The 21034-nt window shown below is 39.4% G+C and overlaps 2 protein-coding genes across 2 annotated transcripts in view; one reads left to right on the forward strand and one right to left on the reverse strand.

Annotated features, from left to right (window-relative positions):
- The window catches only part of COL19A1 (collagen type XIX alpha 1 chain), a 178564-nt gene extending 167372 nt beyond the window's left edge, over window positions 1-11192 (forward strand). The window contains exons 45-51 of the mRNA XM_065730891.1: window positions 1626-1661; window positions 1797-1841; window positions 3857-4027; window positions 4666-4732; window positions 5678-5833; window positions 10691-10768; window positions 11010-11192. Coding sequence (XP_065586963.1) covers window positions 1626-1661; window positions 1797-1841; window positions 3857-4027; window positions 4666-4732; window positions 5678-5833; window positions 10691-10768; window positions 11010-11146 — 690 coding nt within the window. The 3' untranslated portion in view covers window positions 11147-11192. The remainder of the gene's footprint in view (window positions 1-1625; window positions 1662-1796; window positions 1842-3856; window positions 4028-4665; window positions 4733-5677; window positions 5834-10690; window positions 10769-11009) is intronic.
- An 8692-nt stretch (window positions 11193-19884) lies between these two features.
- COL9A1 (collagen type IX alpha 1 chain) overlaps window positions 19885-21034 on the reverse strand; it is a 65503-nt gene continuing 64353 nt past the window's right edge. The window contains exon 38 of the mRNA XM_065730892.1: window positions 19885-20450. Within this exon, the coding sequence (XP_065586964.1) occupies window positions 20263-20450 (188 nt within the window). The 3' untranslated portion in view covers window positions 19885-20262. The remainder of the gene's footprint in view (window positions 20451-21034) is intronic.

Consider the following 21034-nt stretch of genomic DNA (forward strand, 5'->3'; position numbering starts at 1 on the left):
TTTATACAGAGAGTAATGTGTTGATGTTTTAACTGCTGATGTTTCAGAGATCTTTCGGAGGTAACTGAGATCATTTTGAATGTCACTTGGATCCTGCTGACTTAAAGGCTCTTTTAGTAGTTTTTCAGAATGAGAATATTATCCAAGCGCTCAATACAGTCTACAAAGCATAGGGCAACAAAATGGATTTCTGTTTCAAGAATAGAGAGAACTGTTGGCTTCATGACTCTGTGTACACATTATTGTTCTTCTGTATTTGTGTCCTGGTAATGCAACATCATGGTAGTAGCACTTAATATTCTCTGAGGATATCTGACCTCTTTATTTAAAATGTGGTAGCAGTGTAGTCAGCAGTATATTGTAGCACTGTCTGAGCTAGTTTAAAACAATCTAGTTCATATTCCAGAAGTAGTTCAGTTAGGATAGCTCAGAACTATCTCCCCCTGAGCATGGTGTTGCAGTGACAAGCTTGAGAAGTAGACCATTTCACATTATTACCACACCTCCACACTTCTTCTGACTTGAAAGAGACCATTTCTGTAATTTCTGCAGCAAACTGACCTGATTTAAGCAACAGCTTGAAAATCTGATCACTAATAAAATAAAAATAATAAAAAGTGCCTACTTTTATGAGCTCTGTCAGGATGCTACAAGAGTGAGCTGCTCTGCAAGACAAAGTGACTGAGCTGAGGACAGGAAAGATGGGGCCACACACTCACTAGCAAGGGATGCAGACCCACCATGACCTTAATCATGCAAAACCACGCTTTGCAGTATGAAAAGGAAGAAAATATCACTAATTCCTTTCCTTATCCAAGTCTTCTTTTTCACTCCGCAGAATAGCACTGAGTTTTCTGTGCATGCAGGTTCTGGCTTTGTATATCCCAGTAAAATACACAGTGACAGCACATTTGTCTTGCACTTACCTGGTATTGTGCAATTGGTAAACTACTCTGTGTCATTATTTGGCCCATGACACCCATCACGTTCTGAGACAACATAATGTTCCAATCTGGGGAAAAATGTTAGCCTGGAACTACTTCCAGTGAGTGTTACGAGTAAGACAACTCTCTTTTGGTCAGGAAAGATGTTTTGACCAGCAGGTAGAAGCTGTGGCACATCACAAATCCTAAAGACCAATGAATAGATCTGAACACTTGTTATTAAGGTCTAATATCTGTAAAGGCAGGGGCTAATAGGGCATTTAGGGCTAATATCTTCTTTAAAGTGAATCTCTTCTGTGGTTGTATGATGAACCAGGACTCTGTGAAGTACCTGTACAGCTCCATATTCCACATGTTTGCAGAATTTCATTGTAACTGGTTATTTAAAGTGGCACATTCATTATAATTCATACACATCTTGTCACTGAAGATATTTTTTGCACTGCTTTCTCAGTACAAATTTAACCTGCTTGCAGTTCAGCAATGGCCCCAAGGTCTTCTGTTGCACGTGCCTGAAGACTGAGTGTTTCAACACTGTAACCATGCAAACTTGACTCTGTAGCTTTAGAATATGTACTGATGTTGTCTCTAAACGCTGAGCTTTACCCTTTGTTTTCAAAATACACGTAAATAATTATTTAAATATGGTGTTTTTTGTTGTTTGTTTTTTTTTTTTAATAGGGAATCAATGGAAAAGATGGACTGCCAGGTCCTCCGGTAGGAAACCATGCTTTTGCATTTTAGTATATTTAATTCTTCACAAGTAATGCAGTTATCCTAGTAGTTGATTTCAGTTCACACAACAAAGCCTTTAAGCAATATATTTGACTTCTTTCAAAAACTGTTTTTCAGGGTGCTGTGGGGAGACCAGGAGACAGAGGGCCCAAAGGAGAGCGTGTAAGTGCTGTACTTTAGTTGCTTTCCTTTTATCTGAGCATCCAAGCACCTCATTAGCACATATTTTACAATCATAAACAACAAATTAATTTCCTGTAAACTTCAAATGATCTTTTAGACAATGAGTGTCCAAGGAACCACTGTGAGAAAATGAATTGCTTTTGCATTTAGAGAAAAACACAGACCTTCTAATGCAGACTACCATTGCTGATGAAAGCTAGAAAGTAGATAGTCCCCTTGTGATGCAATCAAACTTTGAATGCTATGAAGCTTTGCTCATTTCATCCCTGGGATCTTTGTGTGTCACAAACACATGGCCATGCATTACATAAAATGAACTTGTTCCAATAGGCAGAAGGAAGTGTCACGGTTTCAGTTAATGTGATAAAGGAACTCAAGTGACAGTGGTCTTTGTATCAAAGCTTAGTTATAGCCATTAGCAAGCTCTGATTCACTGGAAATAGTACAGATTTGGAGGACAGATAGGTGATAAGAGTGGTAGACAATCTCCTTCTTTCATCCTTACCTTTCCCTCCATCTTTTTTTTTCTTTTCAGTCTTAGCAGCCCTGTAAATACAGCTTGTGACTATAACTATGCATTTATCATTTTATCAGTTAATGATGTTTCAGAATGAAGTTTGCCAGTACTTGCTGTAGATTAAAAAACTAATTAATTCCATTGCTTTACTCCTCATAAATGTGGATTCTAGATTTACATAGTAATAATGCAGGCAACGCCTAGTGCTGTTTGCTCCTTATGGTGGAACTTGACATTAGCTTAAATGATAGGGCAAGGACAACTAGTGACCCATAAATCTGTCAGCTCTTTGTAACAATCTGAATGCATGACTTGCTGCACTCTGCTTCACAGATATAGCTCAGCGAACTAACGGCTAATATATTAAGCCCTTCTAAAAGATTTAATTCTTTGCAAATAAAACAAATCTAAATTACATCTCTTGCCTGCGATGAAAGCTAGTCAGAGCATCAACATTTAGTGCTGCAAAATTACTCATTTGAAGTGCTGTGTGTATCTGTTGTTTCTTTGATTAACAGAATGTTTGACTACAGGCAAAAATAAAATATTGTGCATCTAGGGAAATTTGAAAGAAAAAGCCTGATACCTTATGTAGATTCATAGATACATTAGGTTGGAAAGGACCTACAAGATCATCTAGTCCAACCATCCTCCTATCACCATCCCTACCCACTAAACCACTAAATCAAATCCCTTAGCACCTCATCTAAACGCTTCTTGAACAGCGCTAGGGATGCTGCCTCAACCACCTCCCTAGGCAGGCCATTCCAGTGCCTGACCACTCTTTCAAAGAAAAAATGTTTCCTCAAATCTAATCTAAATCTTCCCCGGTGCAACTTGTGGCCATTCCCTCTCGTCCTGTCGTTATTTATCAGGGAGAAGAGGCCCACCCCCTCCTCACCACAACCCCCCTTCAGGAAGTGGTAGAGTGCAATAAGGTCTCCTCTGAGCCTCCTTTCCTCCAGACTAAACAATCCCAGCTCCCTCAGCCGCTCCTCATAAGACTTGTGCTCCAGACCCCTCACCAGTTTTGTTGCCCTTCTCTGAACACGCTCCAGGGCCTCAATGTCCTTCTTGTAGTGAGGGGCCCAAAACTGAACGCAGTACTCGAGGTGCGGCCGCACCAGAGCTGAGTACAGGGGGATGATCACCTCCCTGAGCAGCCAAATTCTGCCTGTACCATATTTGACATCTCTAGATGTATCAGGTCTGTAAATGTTCTCCACCAAAATTCTTTACTTGATTTTCCTTTTTTTTTTAATCGTTGGCTTCAACATTAAAAGTGCAAGAAAAAAAGACATTACTTGCTGTGTTTTCAGAGACGAGGATCCGCCTTTTTATCAGCTTCTCTGTCTAATTTATTTGTCTAATAAAAATCCATTTCTGAACAAGAAAAACGTTTTTCGTTAGGATTCTTAGCATTTCTTCCCAGTTCCACTGTGTGCAGTGGTTTTCTTTATGTTTTTATTTTACTCAGGGAGATCAAGGTATTCCGGGAGATAAAGGTCCACAAGGTGAAAGAGGGAAACCTGGCCCATCAGGAGAGAAGGGGGCCATGGGGCCTATTGGGCCTCCAGGAGACAGAGGCCATCCAGGATCTCCAGGTCATCAAGGTCCTCCAGGTTCACCAGGCCCCCCAGGTTTCCTGGTAAGAAAATAAGAAGTGTTTGTTAGTTGGTTGTGAAGTCAGAAGAGGTGAAGGTAGCATGTGTTGAGCAGTGGGAATTCAAACAAGCAGTGGTATTTTGACATTAAAAAAAAGCAAGATTTCTCTGAGATGACTTCAGTGTTCTGTTAACAGGTATGGGAAAAACAGACCCGGGTGATCAATCCGTGATTTTTAACTTTTTTAAAATAAGGTGGAATAAAGCTCTAAAAAACTTTTCCAATTGAAGTACTGGCCCTCTGATACAGTGTTGTTTCATTAGATCTACATGAAAGTAGTCCTCAATGGGGTGAGAAGTTGTCAAATGCTATACAGAAGGCCACTGAAAGATAGAAATGTCACTAAACTTCCTTAAGGTCTTATGCAAATTACTTTCATTACCCATACATGCTGGTCACTCAGATAGGTGAGAGTGCCTTTATAATATTATAATTTATTTGCAGTAAAGTGAACTTTGTACTTAAGTGAGTAAGATTAATTTTAGCATGTTTAATTTTAGCTTAATTTTAGCTTAGGGCTGATTTCAAGGTTGTTTTTTTTTGTTTGTTTCTAATTATTTTTGAAGCATCATATAGTGTTCTCTGCATGTTTCTTCCAATATCTTTTTGTTTCCTCTTTAGGCTGATACAGTTTCACTTGAAGAACTAAAAAAATATATCAAACAAGAGGTTCTTAAGGTTTTTGAAGGTAAGACAAAGAAGTTTTATGTAGCTAGATGCAAATCTTAAATTCTGTTCTAAATGTTAGCTTGCTATCAGAGGTATGCCTGTGTCAGTGTAACTGTACATTGTGACATATTTTTACAACAGTTCAATTTTCTACACCTCACTAGTTGCTCCCACAAATGTTCACTTATTCTGTCATCTTTCTCTCTTTTTCTTTGTTTGATGCCTGGTCTTTTTTTTTTTTTTTAACTGAAGTTCTTATCTTAAATCTTCAAATTCTACCAGACAAAGTACCAGATCAGGTGTGGAATGCTTAGTTAAGTTTCCAGGTTAACTATGAAGGTCTACCTCTAAGGAGCACTAAAACACTAGCAAGTATGCTTTGTTTTGTGAGTATGAACAGCATGAACAGTTCATGGTATTTATGCTGAAATCTGTGCAGTTTGCAAGGCTTCCTGAGTTGTTTTTCTTTCTTTCTTCCTTTTTTTCTTTTCTTTTTTGTTTGTTTGTTTTGTTTATTTCTTTTTACAACTATTAATAGTTGTAAAATAAGCACATCCCAAGAACTGTTCACATTATTTGAGTTCTTTGGGGTTTAATACGAGATAAAGGTACCCTGTCACACCTAAGTTAAATGCTAATTACTCTGTTCATATATTTTAAGTACTTCCACAAATAGAAGTTGGAAGTCATTTGAGATGTTGACCTACATCAATAGAAGCCGGTACAAATTTAGTACAAATTCATTCAGATTGTTGTGAAGAGTAAAGACTCAAATATGAAGTCAGTTGGAAATGAAGATCCCAGTACTTACTGGAGCATTTAATAGCCTGAACTATTGACGTTTAGAAGGATTAAACATCTTACTTCCAGAAATTTACTTGACGGGTTTGGGGAATTATTCATTTTTACGTATTTTGTGAAGAGATTTCTTACCATTTTTTTCTTGTGTCTTTTGTTACTGAAGAAAGAATGGCTCAGTTTATGTCCCAGTTGAAGCTGCCTGCTGCATTGCTTGCCTCCCAAGCTCATGGAAAGCCAGGACCCCCAGGAAAAGACGGCTTACCAGGACCCCCAGGAAAGGATGGTTTACCAGGACCACCTGGGGAACGTGGACTTCAAGGTAGGAATTCCAAATGATGACCCCACAAATGGTATCTTTAATTCTTTATACACTTGCTAATGGTTATTAAATAAGCCAGGATTACCTACCTAGCTTTCTAATGATTAACTTTTAAAACTGTACTTATTTTTTTCCAGACAAGATTATTAACCCATAGTAAATGCGTGGATTTTACTGATTTTAAACTCCTAATCAGTGCATTTCATTCTAATAAATGATATAGTTAATCCCTGACAGATGTCTAAAGCTGACAGATATTTGGAGTACTGTAGAAGTTATTTTCTCTCCAAAATAATTGAACACATCAGAAACACTAAGCCAGCACTCTACTGTAATTGTTTACATTATATTCTGTATTGAGAGTCCATTCAAATTAAGAAACAAAATTTGATTTCTGAGTGCTTCCAGCCCTGATCCCGAGACAGCACAAAGGAGGAAAAAATGAAGGCGAAAACTGTTCTTTAAGCAGTGAAAATGGAAATATTACAACATACGTCCTCCTTAATGTCAATTAATCTATTCTCACAAATCAATTTCAGAGTGATCAGATTTTCACTCTGCCCCAAATAGTAATTCATAGAATGCAGTGCAGTCAAACAAGACAGTACAGGACTTTCATTCCACTGAACTGTCCTTCACTGCAAACTTAGCTTCAAGGAATCCAAGGTCATCGTAGCCGTGTTGTACTGTAGGCTCAGCCTAACTGAGATTAAAAGAAAAAGAATAAAAGAAAAAATTTCTTTATCGATTAATAATATTTTGTGGGCAGTATGTAAATTGCAGTTTATCTGTAGGTAGTTCTTTATTATTATCTTTTGTTAGTTTGGTCTGCTCTGGAGTCAGAGCAAGTCAGACTGGAATGAAGAGCATGAAAGCAAAACTGAAGATGTGTGGATCCTAAAGCTATCAGAAGAATAAGGACTTACTAACACTGATAAACGCAAACCCCTGACAGAAGTTCAGAATGAGAAGAACAAGAATACTTACAACACTGACTTCATCATTAACTGAATATTCAGATCACTGTATCAAACAGTTGACTTTAATGTCAGTGGCAGATTGATCAATGATAATGTATGTGGTGAATAGTCTCAGATGCTTCTGGGAAGTAGAATATTGTACTAGGCTTCATTTCCAGCTGGTGAGCATCAAGAGTGAAGATGATAGTTGTGCTTGAAAAAAAAAAACAAAAGATAATAAAGCTGCTTTTTTGTGCCTTATGATTACATAAAGGTAGTACAAAGAATTCCCATTTCTTTTATCAATATATTCAGTAGTCTTTTTATATGACTAAGAGTTAAACTAGGTGAGAAGCATTTACTTCTCTTTCAATACTTTTTCCATAATTATAAAAACCATTTACGTTTTTCCATTTAATATATCAAAAGATACATGAAACTGTACTACCAAGAAGGAAAAAAAAACAAAATTTGTCTCGCCTCCTTATTACACTATGAATAAGAGAGCTTACCATGAGAGAAGCACACTTAGAAATACAGTTCATGCATTTCCCAGTAGTGCCTGTGCATGTTACTGTTAGCACCAACAGCTAAAAGAGTTTCAAATCTCTGAGCAGACAGAAAAGCATCCTTGTGTATTTCAGTTCATTTTCAGCCACAAAGGATGAAGCAAACAAGACTTCCTGGAGAGTCCAAGTGTCACAGGAACTTGTTCAATTGACTGTAGTTATTTAATTGGATTTTTAAACCCTAATTGTATGTTAATTTAGACAAAACTTCCTTGTGAGAGTTTTGCAGTCCAGGGATGCATATTGGATTTTACATTAATGTGCTGCTTTTTCTCAAAGGAAAAGAAGCATTCAACCTGGTTAAGCTTCACTATTTCTATCAAAATAGCATCAAGGAATTGAACATCCCAGCTCAGGAGAGAAAAATACTGTTGGATAAATAATGAAAATTCCTTGTCTTTATCACTGACTTCTGTTGCAAAATGTATGTATTTTAATATAATTATTCACTTGTATGGTGGAAGCATCTAGAAACTGTGGTTGACATGAACTTGTAGTGGATGTTGTCCAGGCACAGTCACTCTTCTGAAACTGTTACCTCCTGTAAACCGCTTTTTGTTTTGTAGGGTGAAGTTAAGTTGGTTTGCTTTGATTTGACACTCAGTTGCTACCTCTCAGCTGCAAGGTTGCTTTGCAGTTTTTTTTTTTGCTTTTAAGATTGCAGTGATGTGCAGAGTGTTGGTGCAGTGTAATACTGTGGATGCTTCAGAACCATTGTGTTTGCTTCACATCTGTATCAAAAAACCTCTGATTTCTGTAGATATACTGGCTTGCTGGTTTCAGCTGTTTATTGAAGGTGTCAGTAATGTAGGCAGAACACTTTTTGGAGCTCTTTAAGTGGGATGACTTTTTACATCCCTAACACATAGGCACAATCTTGCATCATTTCCAAGTAGAGCTAAAGGTGTTACAGCAGTGACATTCTGTCACATTTGTACTTCTAGAGATCATTGAACCAAAAGCTCTATTTTAGCTGTGACCACTCAATCTGTGAACAGAAGGAGAATGCTTCTCTCCTAAAATACATCCTTACTATAAACTAGTACCAAGTGTTTACCATGTTACCCATCTTGGGTACAAGTTTACATACAGCTTTTGTGTTGCAGAAATTACAAGATTTCTGGAACCTAAGTGAAAGGCTTTGCTAAGACCTCTTGAATTGAGTAGCTCCTCTTACTGGAATTGTAATGCTACCAGTAAAAATAGACATGTGCCCTTATGTTAAAAACCATAAATCAAAATCTAATTTAAGTGTTTGGTAATATTTTTCTTTGACTGTGTATGAGTTTGTCACTTTAAGCTCAGAGAAAAGGTGATATCTTCTAGAAGAGTAATTGTGGACCTAGTTCTGAGCAAATATACCTCATTTAAAATCCAGTATTTTACTGCTAAGGTTACGTATTGCATTGTTGGACTGTTTACATACCGGTCTGTTTACTAATATGCTTATATTTTGTTCAAAAAAGCCTTAATGTTAGAAAAGATACCTGGAAAATTTGTATTAACTTTCAGTGCCAACAGAACATCTGCCACTATGTACCACCTACATATTTGCATATGTATTCAGATACAGCCCATAATCGTTTACACTACCCTTGTTTGTACATCTGCAAAGGCAGGCTGCTCTTTGTACTATTTTTTTTTCCTTATTGCCCTGAGTTCCACTGATGTTTGCAGAAACTTTAGATCTATTTCAATCCCTTTTCAACTGCATTGTGTCAGATATCTACGGTAATGGTTATCATGGGCTTTGTAAATGCGATGCATCGTAAATGTGATTTCTCTCTTCCCAAAACAATGATTAGTGACAGCACTACTTTGTAAAATTACAGTTAACTGGGTTTGTAGTGAGAAATGTACTGTGATTATCTATTGTAAATTAAGAAATACAGAGATCTATAATAAATAGGAGATGTAATAGATCCTGTGGTTGTGTGATTGAGCTTCTCAAACAGTAGGCACTACTGTGTGTTACACAAGGTTTTCAAAACCAACCAACTTGGTATAGTTATAAACACCACCATTGAAGAGAAAATCAAGGGTCACAACTGAGTACAAACACATTCGTGTTGGCTTTTCTGAGTCTTTATAACCTGTGTGCATGTATGCCTTGTGCACTTCTGTTTAACACAAGTCAGTAACGGGAGTGCTTGATTTGTTTGTTTCTCTGAGAGATTTTAAACACTTTATTTCCATTTGTTATGTTGTGCATGTCACCCTGCATGCCCTTCCTAATTTTTTTTGCCTCTGTGGAGTGCTGAGAGAAGGTTGATAAAGGATACTTGATTCACTGTCTCGAAATCCAGAATGCAACCTGTTACTGAAATCTGTAGCCAGCCTGCATTTAACAGGAAGTTTGAGTACCGTGTACCTCTCCTCTTGCAGTGTGTCTGTTGTAACAAACCTGAACTGGCACCCACAGCAATTAAAATAGATTGCCATCTAAAGTACCACTGTTGCATAGACTGCAGTACTCTGGCACAACAACCTTTGCCTTGCATCTGCTAGTGCCCATTGCTCATCATGAGACACCAGGTGGACTGACACCACTATGCTGACTTGTCAGCTGTGCCTCTTCTCTTTTAATGTAGACTAAGCTACAGCTCTTGGCAAGAGGAAGTTTCTTGTGTGGTATAAGTGACCCTGGAAATAGACTAGTCCTGGAACCAGAGCAAATTTAATTCCAAGTTTGATCAGAATTTGGCAAATTAATCTGTAATATTTGTCACCTTACATGACAAATTCTGGGTGTTTGGGAGGGAATGCAATCACACCTTGTTAACAATGCATTGGTACTTCGGTCAAAGAAGGTTTTCTGTGCTAGAACCTAATAATAACCTAATAGAGACCTAATAATCTGCACAAGCTCCAAGAGGCAACTACTAAGGGCAGGTGCATTACAATAGATACAAAGATTGCACGTATGGGGGGATATCTAAGCATACAGCTTCAGCTCAAGATTCCAATCTGGAATCCAGATGTCTTTTTGATTGGTGCTTTATATTACATCATCTAAGAGATAACACTGGAGCAGAATATACATTCTGTTCTTTTTTTTTCCAGAATCTTCAGGAAGGTAATTTAAAATCTTTGGGAAAGGTTGGGCTAGTAAATATAGCCCTATATATAGCATCCTCTAGCAGAGGATGCAACAGTTACAGATGGAAATTGTCATGTTTTCGAGAAACATTGTTAGTATCAGGAAAAAAAAGGGGAGTGGGTGTTTCCAAACTGCATTTGTCTTGATAATTTCTTGTCAGCAAGGTCTATGGAGGATTACTGTTTATAACAAAAGGACACTTTTATTTTCCTATCTCTCTTCTGTGTAGGTTATAGAGGACAGAAAGGGGAAAGAGGTGAGCCTGGAATTGGACTGCCTGGTAATCCTGGACCTCCTGGCCATGCAGGTACAAGTCTCCACATTTATGTTATGCTATTGTTATTTCTGAACTAACATGCCTTTACCCTGGTTCTCACACCTATTTTACACAAGGGAAGTTCCTCCTGATTTTGTTGTAGCATGGGGTCAGATACGCCTGCCTTCTTGCAGACAAGCTGGTGTGAAGCTAACGTTCAGGGATGTGTTGCAGGAAGGACACTGCATGTGCTGTGGAGGGGACTGTGCTAATTCTGACTTTATTTTACCAGCTGCTGGCCTGCCAGGCCCTCCAGGAACTCCAGGGTCACCCGGACCACAGGGGCCACCTGGACCCAATGGAAGATGCAATCCAGCAGATTGCTATTACCACGTGTCACAGACCCGGCCACGCACCAGTGGGAAATAAAACTCTCTCCCATAGACACTTGGGTTCACAATCACTTTTTGCTCTTCTCGATAAGTTATTTTGATCTTTGAAATACTTGGTGCATTTTTTTGTCCCCATGACACTGCACAATTTATAGATAATTTATAAGGCATAGAATTGAGCCTTTTCTATTCTATTTGCAGCATCATAATTACAAAATGATAACATTTATTTTCCAGAGTGCATTCCATGTGTTATGTTTCTTGTATTTATTTTGCTTAGAGGACAAAATAGGCCCAAATAATTGTTATGAGCTTCTTTCTTCCAACAAAAGAAATGTTTTATTGCAAGTTAAGACAGTATGTGTGCCTCCGTATGTAGGCTGATTTTATGTTTCCCACTGGTGGTGAAATTTAAGTGGAGAAAATGCTGTTCTGAAGTTTTAAAGAGTACCCATTGGTGGTGACTGTAGTATCTTAACTGGAGTGTTGGAAATTCTGTTTAGACTCAATGTTACTGACCTGAGGAGGCTCCAGCACCCACTCTAAAGCAGGTTTGGGTCATGAATGCTTCCAGCTGTTTCTGCAACTTCCTAGAGGTTACAGAAGGAAGCAAAGATGTTTTTATGATCTCTCCACTCCCATCCAATTCAGATTCAGTACTGACTAGGAATACACAAGGTGCAGCCCTGGGGAAGGTGAATGCTATTCCATCTGAAAACTTGAACCTTGGTTTAGTCATGGTTGCATATACTCCAAGTATAAAGCTGCTAGGGTCTCATGGTGTTGTCCTTAACTAACAACTGGCACATTTTCTAATGATGATATGAACTTTGCAACTGTGTTGTCATTGCCTCTAATTAAGCTACTCCTCTGTTATGTCCACTTACAAAAAAGATGTCTGGCTTTAGCAAGAGCAGAGGTATTAGTAGTGAGACAGTGGGAGAAGGAACCTTCATAAGTCCCTGATCTTAGCAATGACAGAGTTTTCCTCTTTCTCCTGAGAAGAACTTTAACACAGTAGGATGCAAAGTTCACAGGTCTTGATAACTGGCTGTAAAAATAACTTGAGTTCAGGAGAGATTCAGAAAAATTAGGAATCTGTCCTTGGAAAGGTGTCATGTGTAGAGCTTGATTGCATTCAGCTTGCAGGCATAGGAAGGATAAATCCTACAGGACGAAACACTGCTGAGAGAGAACACAGAAAATGTGAGTCCTACAGAGCTCAGAGGAGTGAACAAAAAAAAAAAAGAAGAAAACCAATTGTACGGAGGCAGATTCTGAAAAGGATTGAGAAGAGTTGAATGAAGTTTCAGTCCTGACATCTAAGGTTGTTTGTTTCCTAATTTAGTCCTAAGGAATTGGCTACAGTGTAATAGAAATTGAAAGTGCTATTAAGAGTCTCTGGGCAGCTACAGTCCAAGTTGGTGGCTCATAAGCAGCACTGCAGCCTCTTGCCCTGCTGCTATGGAGCTATCAGTGCTGAACCACTGTAGACCACTGAGTGGTTCTGGTAACCTTCGTGCTGCAGAAGTGCTGAGGGAGCCAGCTTCTGCATCAGCCACCAGGAAGGTGTTCTCAGATTGGAAGCACTGGATTCTGGAGAAGCTCTTCTGAGGAATTAACATCTGATTTATTTTTGCTTAAAAACTGTAAGAAATTAATGGTGAGGTACTTTTTAAAATTACATTGGCATTTGTGCTGAATAGAGTTTCTAGCATTTGTATCTAGTGCAAGAGGGGAAAGATGTGTTATCTTAGGTAGCCAGAGAGCATGGCAAGCCTTCAGGCACACTTTCTGAGGAAAACTAACCCTAAGAGCAAGCTCTGGGCGTTACTTCGACAATTAGTCAGTCGATTGTTTTGTGGGAAGAAGGTGCTTAACACAAGGGAGATGATTAAATGACTGGGGATGGAAGACTGGCATGTGATCATCTGGAGCAGGAGAGGTAAGAAGGATGGTTCCAGAAAACTTGTGTCATGCCACGAAGCCATTCTCTGAAGGGAACCATCTGTGAACTGTAATATGTCTGGGGCATGATTGAGGGGCTCAACACATGTGCCTGTGAGTATGGAAGCTGATGGCTCAAAGCCATCTTTCATTTCTCAGCCTCCTCTTTTGCTCATCCCTCAGTGGGGGCTGGCCCGGGCCCGCTCTGCAGGTGGTGGGTGGCTGTCCCTTGTGAAGGCTCGCAAGGAACAGCTCATCCCTCCGCTGTGCAGCTCAGCACCCACTTTTTCAGACTCCCTGTGCCTGGAGAGCATGGCTTGGTTCCCTCTCAGTGTTACGGCTGCTCCAGGGCTGGTCTCCTCAGGCCACTGCAGTCAGGCAGTTTGAGAAGCAGAAAGGGAGCACTCCTTGTGTGCACCGACAGCTGCTGGGTCCTGAAACGGGCCCTGTACACTGCTCTCAGTCCACTCAAAAGAACTGCTGGTCAGGTGTCCTGCATGAATGCTTCTTAACTCTCTAGTAATTCCAATTTATGTCAAATCCAAATATTTTTTTACTTTATACATTAATTTTAAACTTCTTTTTCTGTGACGATGTCAAAATGGGTGCTGTCTTTTCGGGAACATCACAGGACTGAAAGGTCTCTGCGCAGCCCTCTTCCTGGAACGCTGTACATAGGCTGCCATGCGCTGTTGGTGTGTTGGTGTTATGTGTATATTTTGGGGCTTTTAGGTAGCTGAAACCAAGCACTTGTTACTTGCCAGATGCTACTTCTGTCTGTTAATTTACTTGAACTGATCAGAAAGTAGATCACTTTTTGTATTTGAAGAAGTTTATTTTTTCATCTTTGTTTCCTACAGATGCCTTGTTCTTTTCTTGGGGTTCAAAGCTTCAGGTCTTTTAAAATGTATTTAAACTTTGAATTTGCTTAGTTCATTATACTTGATGTACTAGTTTTTATTTTTCTAAAAGCCCAAATCAATTTTCTCATGTGAGAAAACGGGTATTTTGTGATATGGGCTATCTCGATACCTTTTTCTAAGATACCATGTTCCTCACCTGGAGAGAACAGAGTTCCTCCTGACATGACTTCCCATCACTCTGGGTGCTCCCACGCAGCATATTTAGAATGGAAAACAGGATGTCTCTGGAAACATGTCTGGGTGGTTTGCAATTTTGGACCCTGAAATTTGTTTGCAGTTTCAGACTGATACTGTCTTAGGTTTTGGGACAAGGAGCCAGGGAGGACAACTAGGTGTTCATCTGTTTTGTGATTTGCTGTATCATAGAATCACAGAATGGCTTGAGCTGGAAGGGATCTTAAAGGTACATCCTGTTCCAACCCTCTGCAATGGGCACGTACACCTCCCTCTACACCAGGCTGCCCAGGGCCCCAGCCAGCCTGGCTCTGAGTGCCTCCTGGGATGAGACATTTACAGCATCGATTTTGTATCTGATCTGAGCAGTCTGTGCTGCAGTAAACTTTGCAAGAATCTAAACGGAGATGATTACTTTTTCAGTAGCATGAGGTGTTTCTGTGATTTGGAAATGTCTACCTACAACTTAGAACTGAAATGTCATTGACATAATAGTTGAAATCTTTTTTAAAAACGAAGCCATGGACAGAGCTACTCAATTTCCCTGAAGAAAGCAATAATAAATGTAGGCAGGGTGAAACATTCTGGGGCTGTGGTACAGCTGCTGTTGCCCATTGAGGGGAGGGTGGTTGAGAACACCATCCCAACACAGGTGAGGAGGCAAAGCCTGAGTTCAGCAGCTCAAGTAATGACACGGTGCTGAGTAGGTGCACAGCACAAGAGTTCGTGTTTCTGGTTTTCTTCTTGAGCCTGGTATTTTTTTCCTAAAATCCATTTATTTTTACATGGTGGTTTATGCAGAAATACTGCCTTTGTTGAGTAATTATTTTCAGGTAGTGTTGCTTAGGTTATTTGTGTTCTGTATATGTACATGCTATAGAAGAACGCGCAGTAGCAGAACCTGCTGCCCCCAGGCCTCCTTTCTGCCACTACCTGTAGGGGAGCAGCGAGTCTGCAAGGTTAATAAAAGTCAAAGCAGTGCAGTCACACGGTTGCGCAGTCAGGTAGCAGTGCAGCCTGCTTGGTCATGTTTTAAGAATTGATATTTTTGTCTTAAACTGGATTTGGTTTCAATGCTAAAAGAGCACTGTGATAAGGAAGCAGGATTGAGCGCACTGTCAATCCTCCCTTTGTTTTATGATTGTGTATTATGACAGATGTTAGATATGCACAGCTTTGTTAAATATGCATATTTTGATGGATAATCACACAAAATATTTTGGCACTTATTTTTCACAGTGGTGAAATACTATGTTTTATTGTTGGCATACACTTTTTTTTCTTGTTCTGTAATGTTTACATAGAAGTCTTGTGAGAACCCCATGGGCTGTGTTAGCATCGTCTACACTTGTTTCTCCAGACATACTGGCATAAAGCTAGCCACTAACCTTCTGTTTTACCAGGCTGGTAGAACCGCTGCTCCAACTTAGCATGTGAAAACATAACAACTATCTCAGGAAACAAAACAATCTTAGCTTTTCTTGATGTTTTTTATTATTATTATTCTTTTGGTATTTGACAGATTCTAGACATATGGAGTCATGCAGAGTTTCTTTGCAATCTGTCATGATCTCTAAAACCAGATTGTGCTGAGTGGTTTTGTAAATCCATCTCCTTACACAGAGGTTGGTGTAGACCATGGAAAACAAGTTGAATTATGACCTTGCCGTGGTTGTTGCTGAAGTTGCCAAAGCCAACTCAAGCTTCACTGTATTTTAAGAAAATGTGGTTTTCAAATAATAATTGCTAACAAACGTTACAGATTCTAGACCAAAATAAGTTGTAGCTAAAAAGAATGTAGTCTACGTGTATTTTATTAGCAGTTTATCTCTAATTCTTCTGGTTTAAATTAGATTTAGTTATTTACTGAAGTTTCAATGTGTATATATCCTGTCTTCGGTTGATATATTTGAAGATTTTCATTGGCATACCTTATTTCATTGTTTTCTTCCATTTCTGAATGATATGCATCTGTCACTGAATTAATCACAGTACGTGCACACTGGTTGCTTCTTTCTTTCATTGTACTTTTTGATTTGCAATGTTTAAGGTTCAATTCAATGAGTATGTATTAAGTGGATAGAAAAAATGCTTTTTACATTACTTACGTGGCCACTAATATTTGTAAAATAGGATTCCAGGTGGAATTGGGAATGTTCCTGTGCTTCCTGTGGGTCCAAATGAACTGTGTCTCTGTCATGACTGGCAGCCTTTCCTTTCTCATCACAAGAGGGCTGCAAAAGGAAACAAGAGCAGGAAGTCATGGCAGTGAGCCCAGAGGGCATTCAGCACTGGAGGAGCAAAGCCTGGGGGCTGAACCCAGAGAGGGTTGCTTTTGTCCATAGTGAGTTCAGGACTGTGCTTTACTGCACACCAATGAAACTTTGGGCTTCACAGACGGGAGGAAAACAAAAGTGAAGACCTCGGCCTTAATAGACACACAAAACTGATGAAATTAATCCAAACTCTTAATCACTTCCAAAGTTTTCCAGTATAAAATAAGACAGTTTCATTAAAGAAACTGTTCACTTCAGGTAAATCCAGGCTTTTTTTTTAATTATCTTACTGTCCAAGTCTCCCAGGGGAAAAAGAGGCCTCCCCAATCAGTGACACTTTATAGGATGCTAGGCACTAATCTGACCACTGGCACAATTTGTTTCCTTCAGATTTAATGATGGGTTCAGCAGGCTTGGCAAACATATTGTCTAAAGCTGCAGAGTTTTGCTGGTCCCTTTGAATGCAGACACAGCAAGCACACAGAAAAATTGGAGTGTGAGGGGAATGGAATAAAGCTGAGGTTATAGCAAATGAGACAGGAGTAACATGCCCCACAAAACAAAGGCCCTTTCTTCTTTTCCTGTTGTCTGGGAACAGAGGAGGTACAAGGACTGCATTGTGAGTGCAAAGGAAGCAGAAAATACGTGGCCATACATTAATCCCAGTGATAGTTGTCATCTTCCTGATGCATCTGACAACCAGATCAAGCAAACGCACTGCCCAATTACTCGTGGAAGCCAGATCTGGGGTAACTTCCACAGACTTGCTGTCTTCCCCATTTGGTGCTCTAAATTGTGCTCTGGAGAGAAACTTCAGCCTTCATAAAATATTCACAAAAGCATTTTGGTACCGGTTTATTCCAGGCTGCTCAAACACAGTGTTGGCTGTACCAAAAAACATAAAATACAAATACACATATAAACTATATATATGTGTATATATTTTTTTATATGTAATATATATATATGTAGTTTTTATGTATGTGGTATATAAAAAATATATGTATATATATGTGTGTGATTTTTTAAAATGTATGTTATATATTAGTACGTAAAAAACATAGTGCAGCATGCAGCAGCAGTTTTCCTGATGCTTATTGGTAGCCTTGTAGGGAAAGCACTGCAATCAACATTTTAAGTGTTGGATTGATCTGTGAGGAAAAAATTTCCCTTTGGTTCCTCCCTATTGGTTGGGCCAAATAACTGGGGAGCTAAAACATGTATGTCACAGTGCAGTTTCACCTTGAGAATTACAAGTGGCAGCAAAGATCCTGAGGAGTGAAAGTGGCTTTCAGTCTTCCCTTCAAAACAGCATTCTGTCTTGTGACGTTCAGGAGAACAATATTTCCTTGGGAGCTCAGCGAGGCAGTCCCGGAGCATCTGGTTAGAACTGCCAGTGCTGCCATTGGCTTGGGATACCTCTCAATCTCTTTGCTTTGTGCCATCAAAATATTTTTATTTAAACTGGCACTACCTTTTATCTGTATCACCATTGCTGATATGCCTTCAACTTAGTAATTCTGCAATTCAATCTTCAGTTGAACATCCTGGTACTAAAATCCACTTCCTGATATTTTTTGGTATGCAATCTATCAGTCTCTGAATGAAACCCGTTGCAATCCCAAGCTATCCACTTGCATACAACCTGCATTGAATTGACTCTCAGTTAAATCTGTTTGATTGTAATGGTTCTGATTTGGTTTTTTTACATATGAATGTTTTCTCTCCATTGTGGAATTTTATGCATTCTTCAGACTATGTTTTTTAAACTACTTCACATTTCTATTTAAATGTTGGGAGTTTGCTTCTTTTGATTTATTATGTTTATGCATTACATATGGAAAATAACATTTTCATTCTTTCTGTTATCTTTTTTTTTTCTTTTTTAACAGTTTTACACACTTTCTATCAAAATAAAAGTTTGCTGGTGAAACTACAGTTTGTTAATAACAGTAGTGTTTTATTTATTGCATTACCTGCTCCTGGGGACCGTGACCTAAATCAGTGAAAACTGACCTCATTCTTTATGGTAAGGATGACAGAGCCCTGGGACAGGTTGCCCAGGGAGACGGTGGAGTCTCCTTCTATGGAGATATTTGAGGCCCATCTGGATGTCAACCTGTGTGACCAACTGTAGGGTTGGACTTTAGCAGGGGGGCTGGACTCGGTGATCTCATGAGGTCACTTCCAACCCTTGGGACTCAGTGATTCGGGAATCCTCATGGAACATTGTTCTTTATGGGCAAGTTAATCACCGGGTGTGCAATTGAATGGGTTTCTTAAGGTTGAAGTAAGTTGAATTCCTGTAGTATTGATGCAGCAGATGTTGGTTATGGAGAAAGATTGGCCAAAAAGTCTCTCATAGATGTGCAAATGTACTTCCTTTCTTTTAGTTAGTAATGTGATCAGACACCTTTTTTCCTTCATGGTCGGATTTAGGCACCTTCTGTCAACAGATGAGTTGCAGGGAAGCAGCTCCTAATTTCAGCTAGAGCATCAGGTTTCTTTGAGGGAAGGTTTATGTATTACTTTTTCAGTAATTCCCTTTAGCATGCATCATGATTTTTTTTCCGCCTCAGTGTTCTATTGTGTGGTACAGGCAACATGCAGAGCTCAGCTGCTTGTGTTACTTCATATTTTCACATGGCATACAGTCAATAGTGTTGAGTAGAAGTAGACAGTGAAGGGCTGGAAAAAAAAAGTGCCTGAAGTGCTGAAATCTGTGTTTTAAAATTTGGGTGACTAATGGCAAAATGAAAAAAAAATGCTGTAGGATTATTTCATTGTCATCTTTGAGAAAGAACACGCTTCAGAGAAGGTAAGTCAAAAACACACTTTAATTTATACAGAGAGAATCAAAATTTCCACACTGTTCATTTTTCTCTAAAACTGAGTTTCTCTCAAAAAAAAAAAAAAAGGCAACTCAGGTGGTCCTCTAGCATTTCTGCTCACTGATATTGAGTGTAGGCACACAAACAAAAGCATACAGGGAGTTTAGATGTAATTTATTTGGGTTTTTGTACAACCACAGACATGACTTTGAGATACATAATCTCAGCTACAAAACTAGGACATTTCTGGGACTTAACATTCCCCTGAAAGGGGCTTCCCGCCTTTTTTTTTTTTCCACATAGAAGGAGTCGAGCTGGAATAGGCTTCATCTGAAACTGAGAATGCAACACAAATTGAAGTGGAAAATGAGGAGGTTATTCCAGTGATCGTACATGCCCAGAGATTTACAGCATACAAGATGGCGGCAGCTTTCTGTGGGAACAGTCTCCCACCTGCATTTCTAGAATGGAACCTAAGAGCTGAGGGAGGCTCAGCATATCCTGTACAGCACGTACACACCACAGCGTGACTGCATACGAAGTGATGTAATCTGCTCAAGGGAGCTCTAGATTTTATTTTACAAGCACAAAATAATAATAATAGTAACAGCTACAACTGAAGTAAACAAACTGTTCCTTTTTTTATTTTATGTCTGAAGACATTCTTTCACTGTACATCACACAAAGAAATTAAGTATGGGTGAAGAAGTGTTCATGGCAAATCTTTATTTAAAAACAATATTAATTGACAAGTGCCTTTATTTTCCCAGAGAAAGAGCCAAAAGACCTTTCCTGTGTATTTTTATGAGCACCATTGTTCCAACTTGTGTTGCTAAGAACACCATTACAAACAATGTACACAACCACTGTGTAGAAAATGCCTTACTGAAATCTTGGGTGCAAGGTTGTGTTCCTCCTCCATTCCTTGTTGGGTTTTTTTTTTCAGCTGTCTGTGCAGGAAGTAGATTGATGCTTATGCTTTATGTCTTCTGCGTTGCCCATTCATGGCCCTTTCATGTTCTTACCAGCAGCTCTCTGTCCAGCCTGCATTCGGCAAGACGACGGCTCGCAGTACCCAGGAGGGCCAGGAGGGCCAGGAGGACCAGGAATCCCAGGCTGACCACCCACCCCAGGGGGACCTCGTACACCGTCACGGCCTTCCCTGCCATAGCTGGGTTTGCCTGGTTCACCTGAAAAACAGATGCAAGTCTAGAATTGGGAGGATGTGATGTGGTTGGTATACACCTAGCTTTACTACTTTTTTTAGCTTTACAAAAAACTGTCACTGAAAGCTGCGTGGAGATGGATGATGGGGTTCTCTTTTTAATGTTCTCACTGTCTTCCCCGGAGAGGTGACGGCTCAGAGGGACACTTATTCTCCAACAGAGAACCAGACTCTGTTTTTACACATCTATAGCAATGGAACTTCAGTTCCAGTCCTCTCCTTTTGCACTGATCTGCCACCATAAGAACCAAGACGACACAGCTAACTGGAGGACTGCAGCCAGCTCTGGTGGTGATGCTTATGAAGGCTGACACGCTACTCTCTATTTCAGAGCTACCACTCCAGGAAAAGACATATCGAAAACTTACTTATTTTTATTCACCACTCAGATACACTGAAAATGTTGAGCGCTAATGTTTTGTTGTTGGTTTTTTTTCCTTTCTAGAATTTCAATGAAGGGATTAAATAATGTAGTGATTTTAGTAAGCCTTTTCCTATCATAAATTTCCAAAGAAGAGAACACTGAGTTTCACAGACACTCTGAGTATC

Source organism: Cyrtonyx montezumae, unplaced genomic scaffold (genome assembly GCF_038088225.1).
Source record: "Cyrtonyx montezumae isolate F1298 unplaced genomic scaffold, pur_monq_1.0 scaffold_13, whole genome shotgun sequence".
Classification (NCBI taxonomy): domain Eukaryota; kingdom Metazoa; phylum Chordata; class Aves; order Galliformes; family Odontophoridae; genus Cyrtonyx; species Cyrtonyx montezumae.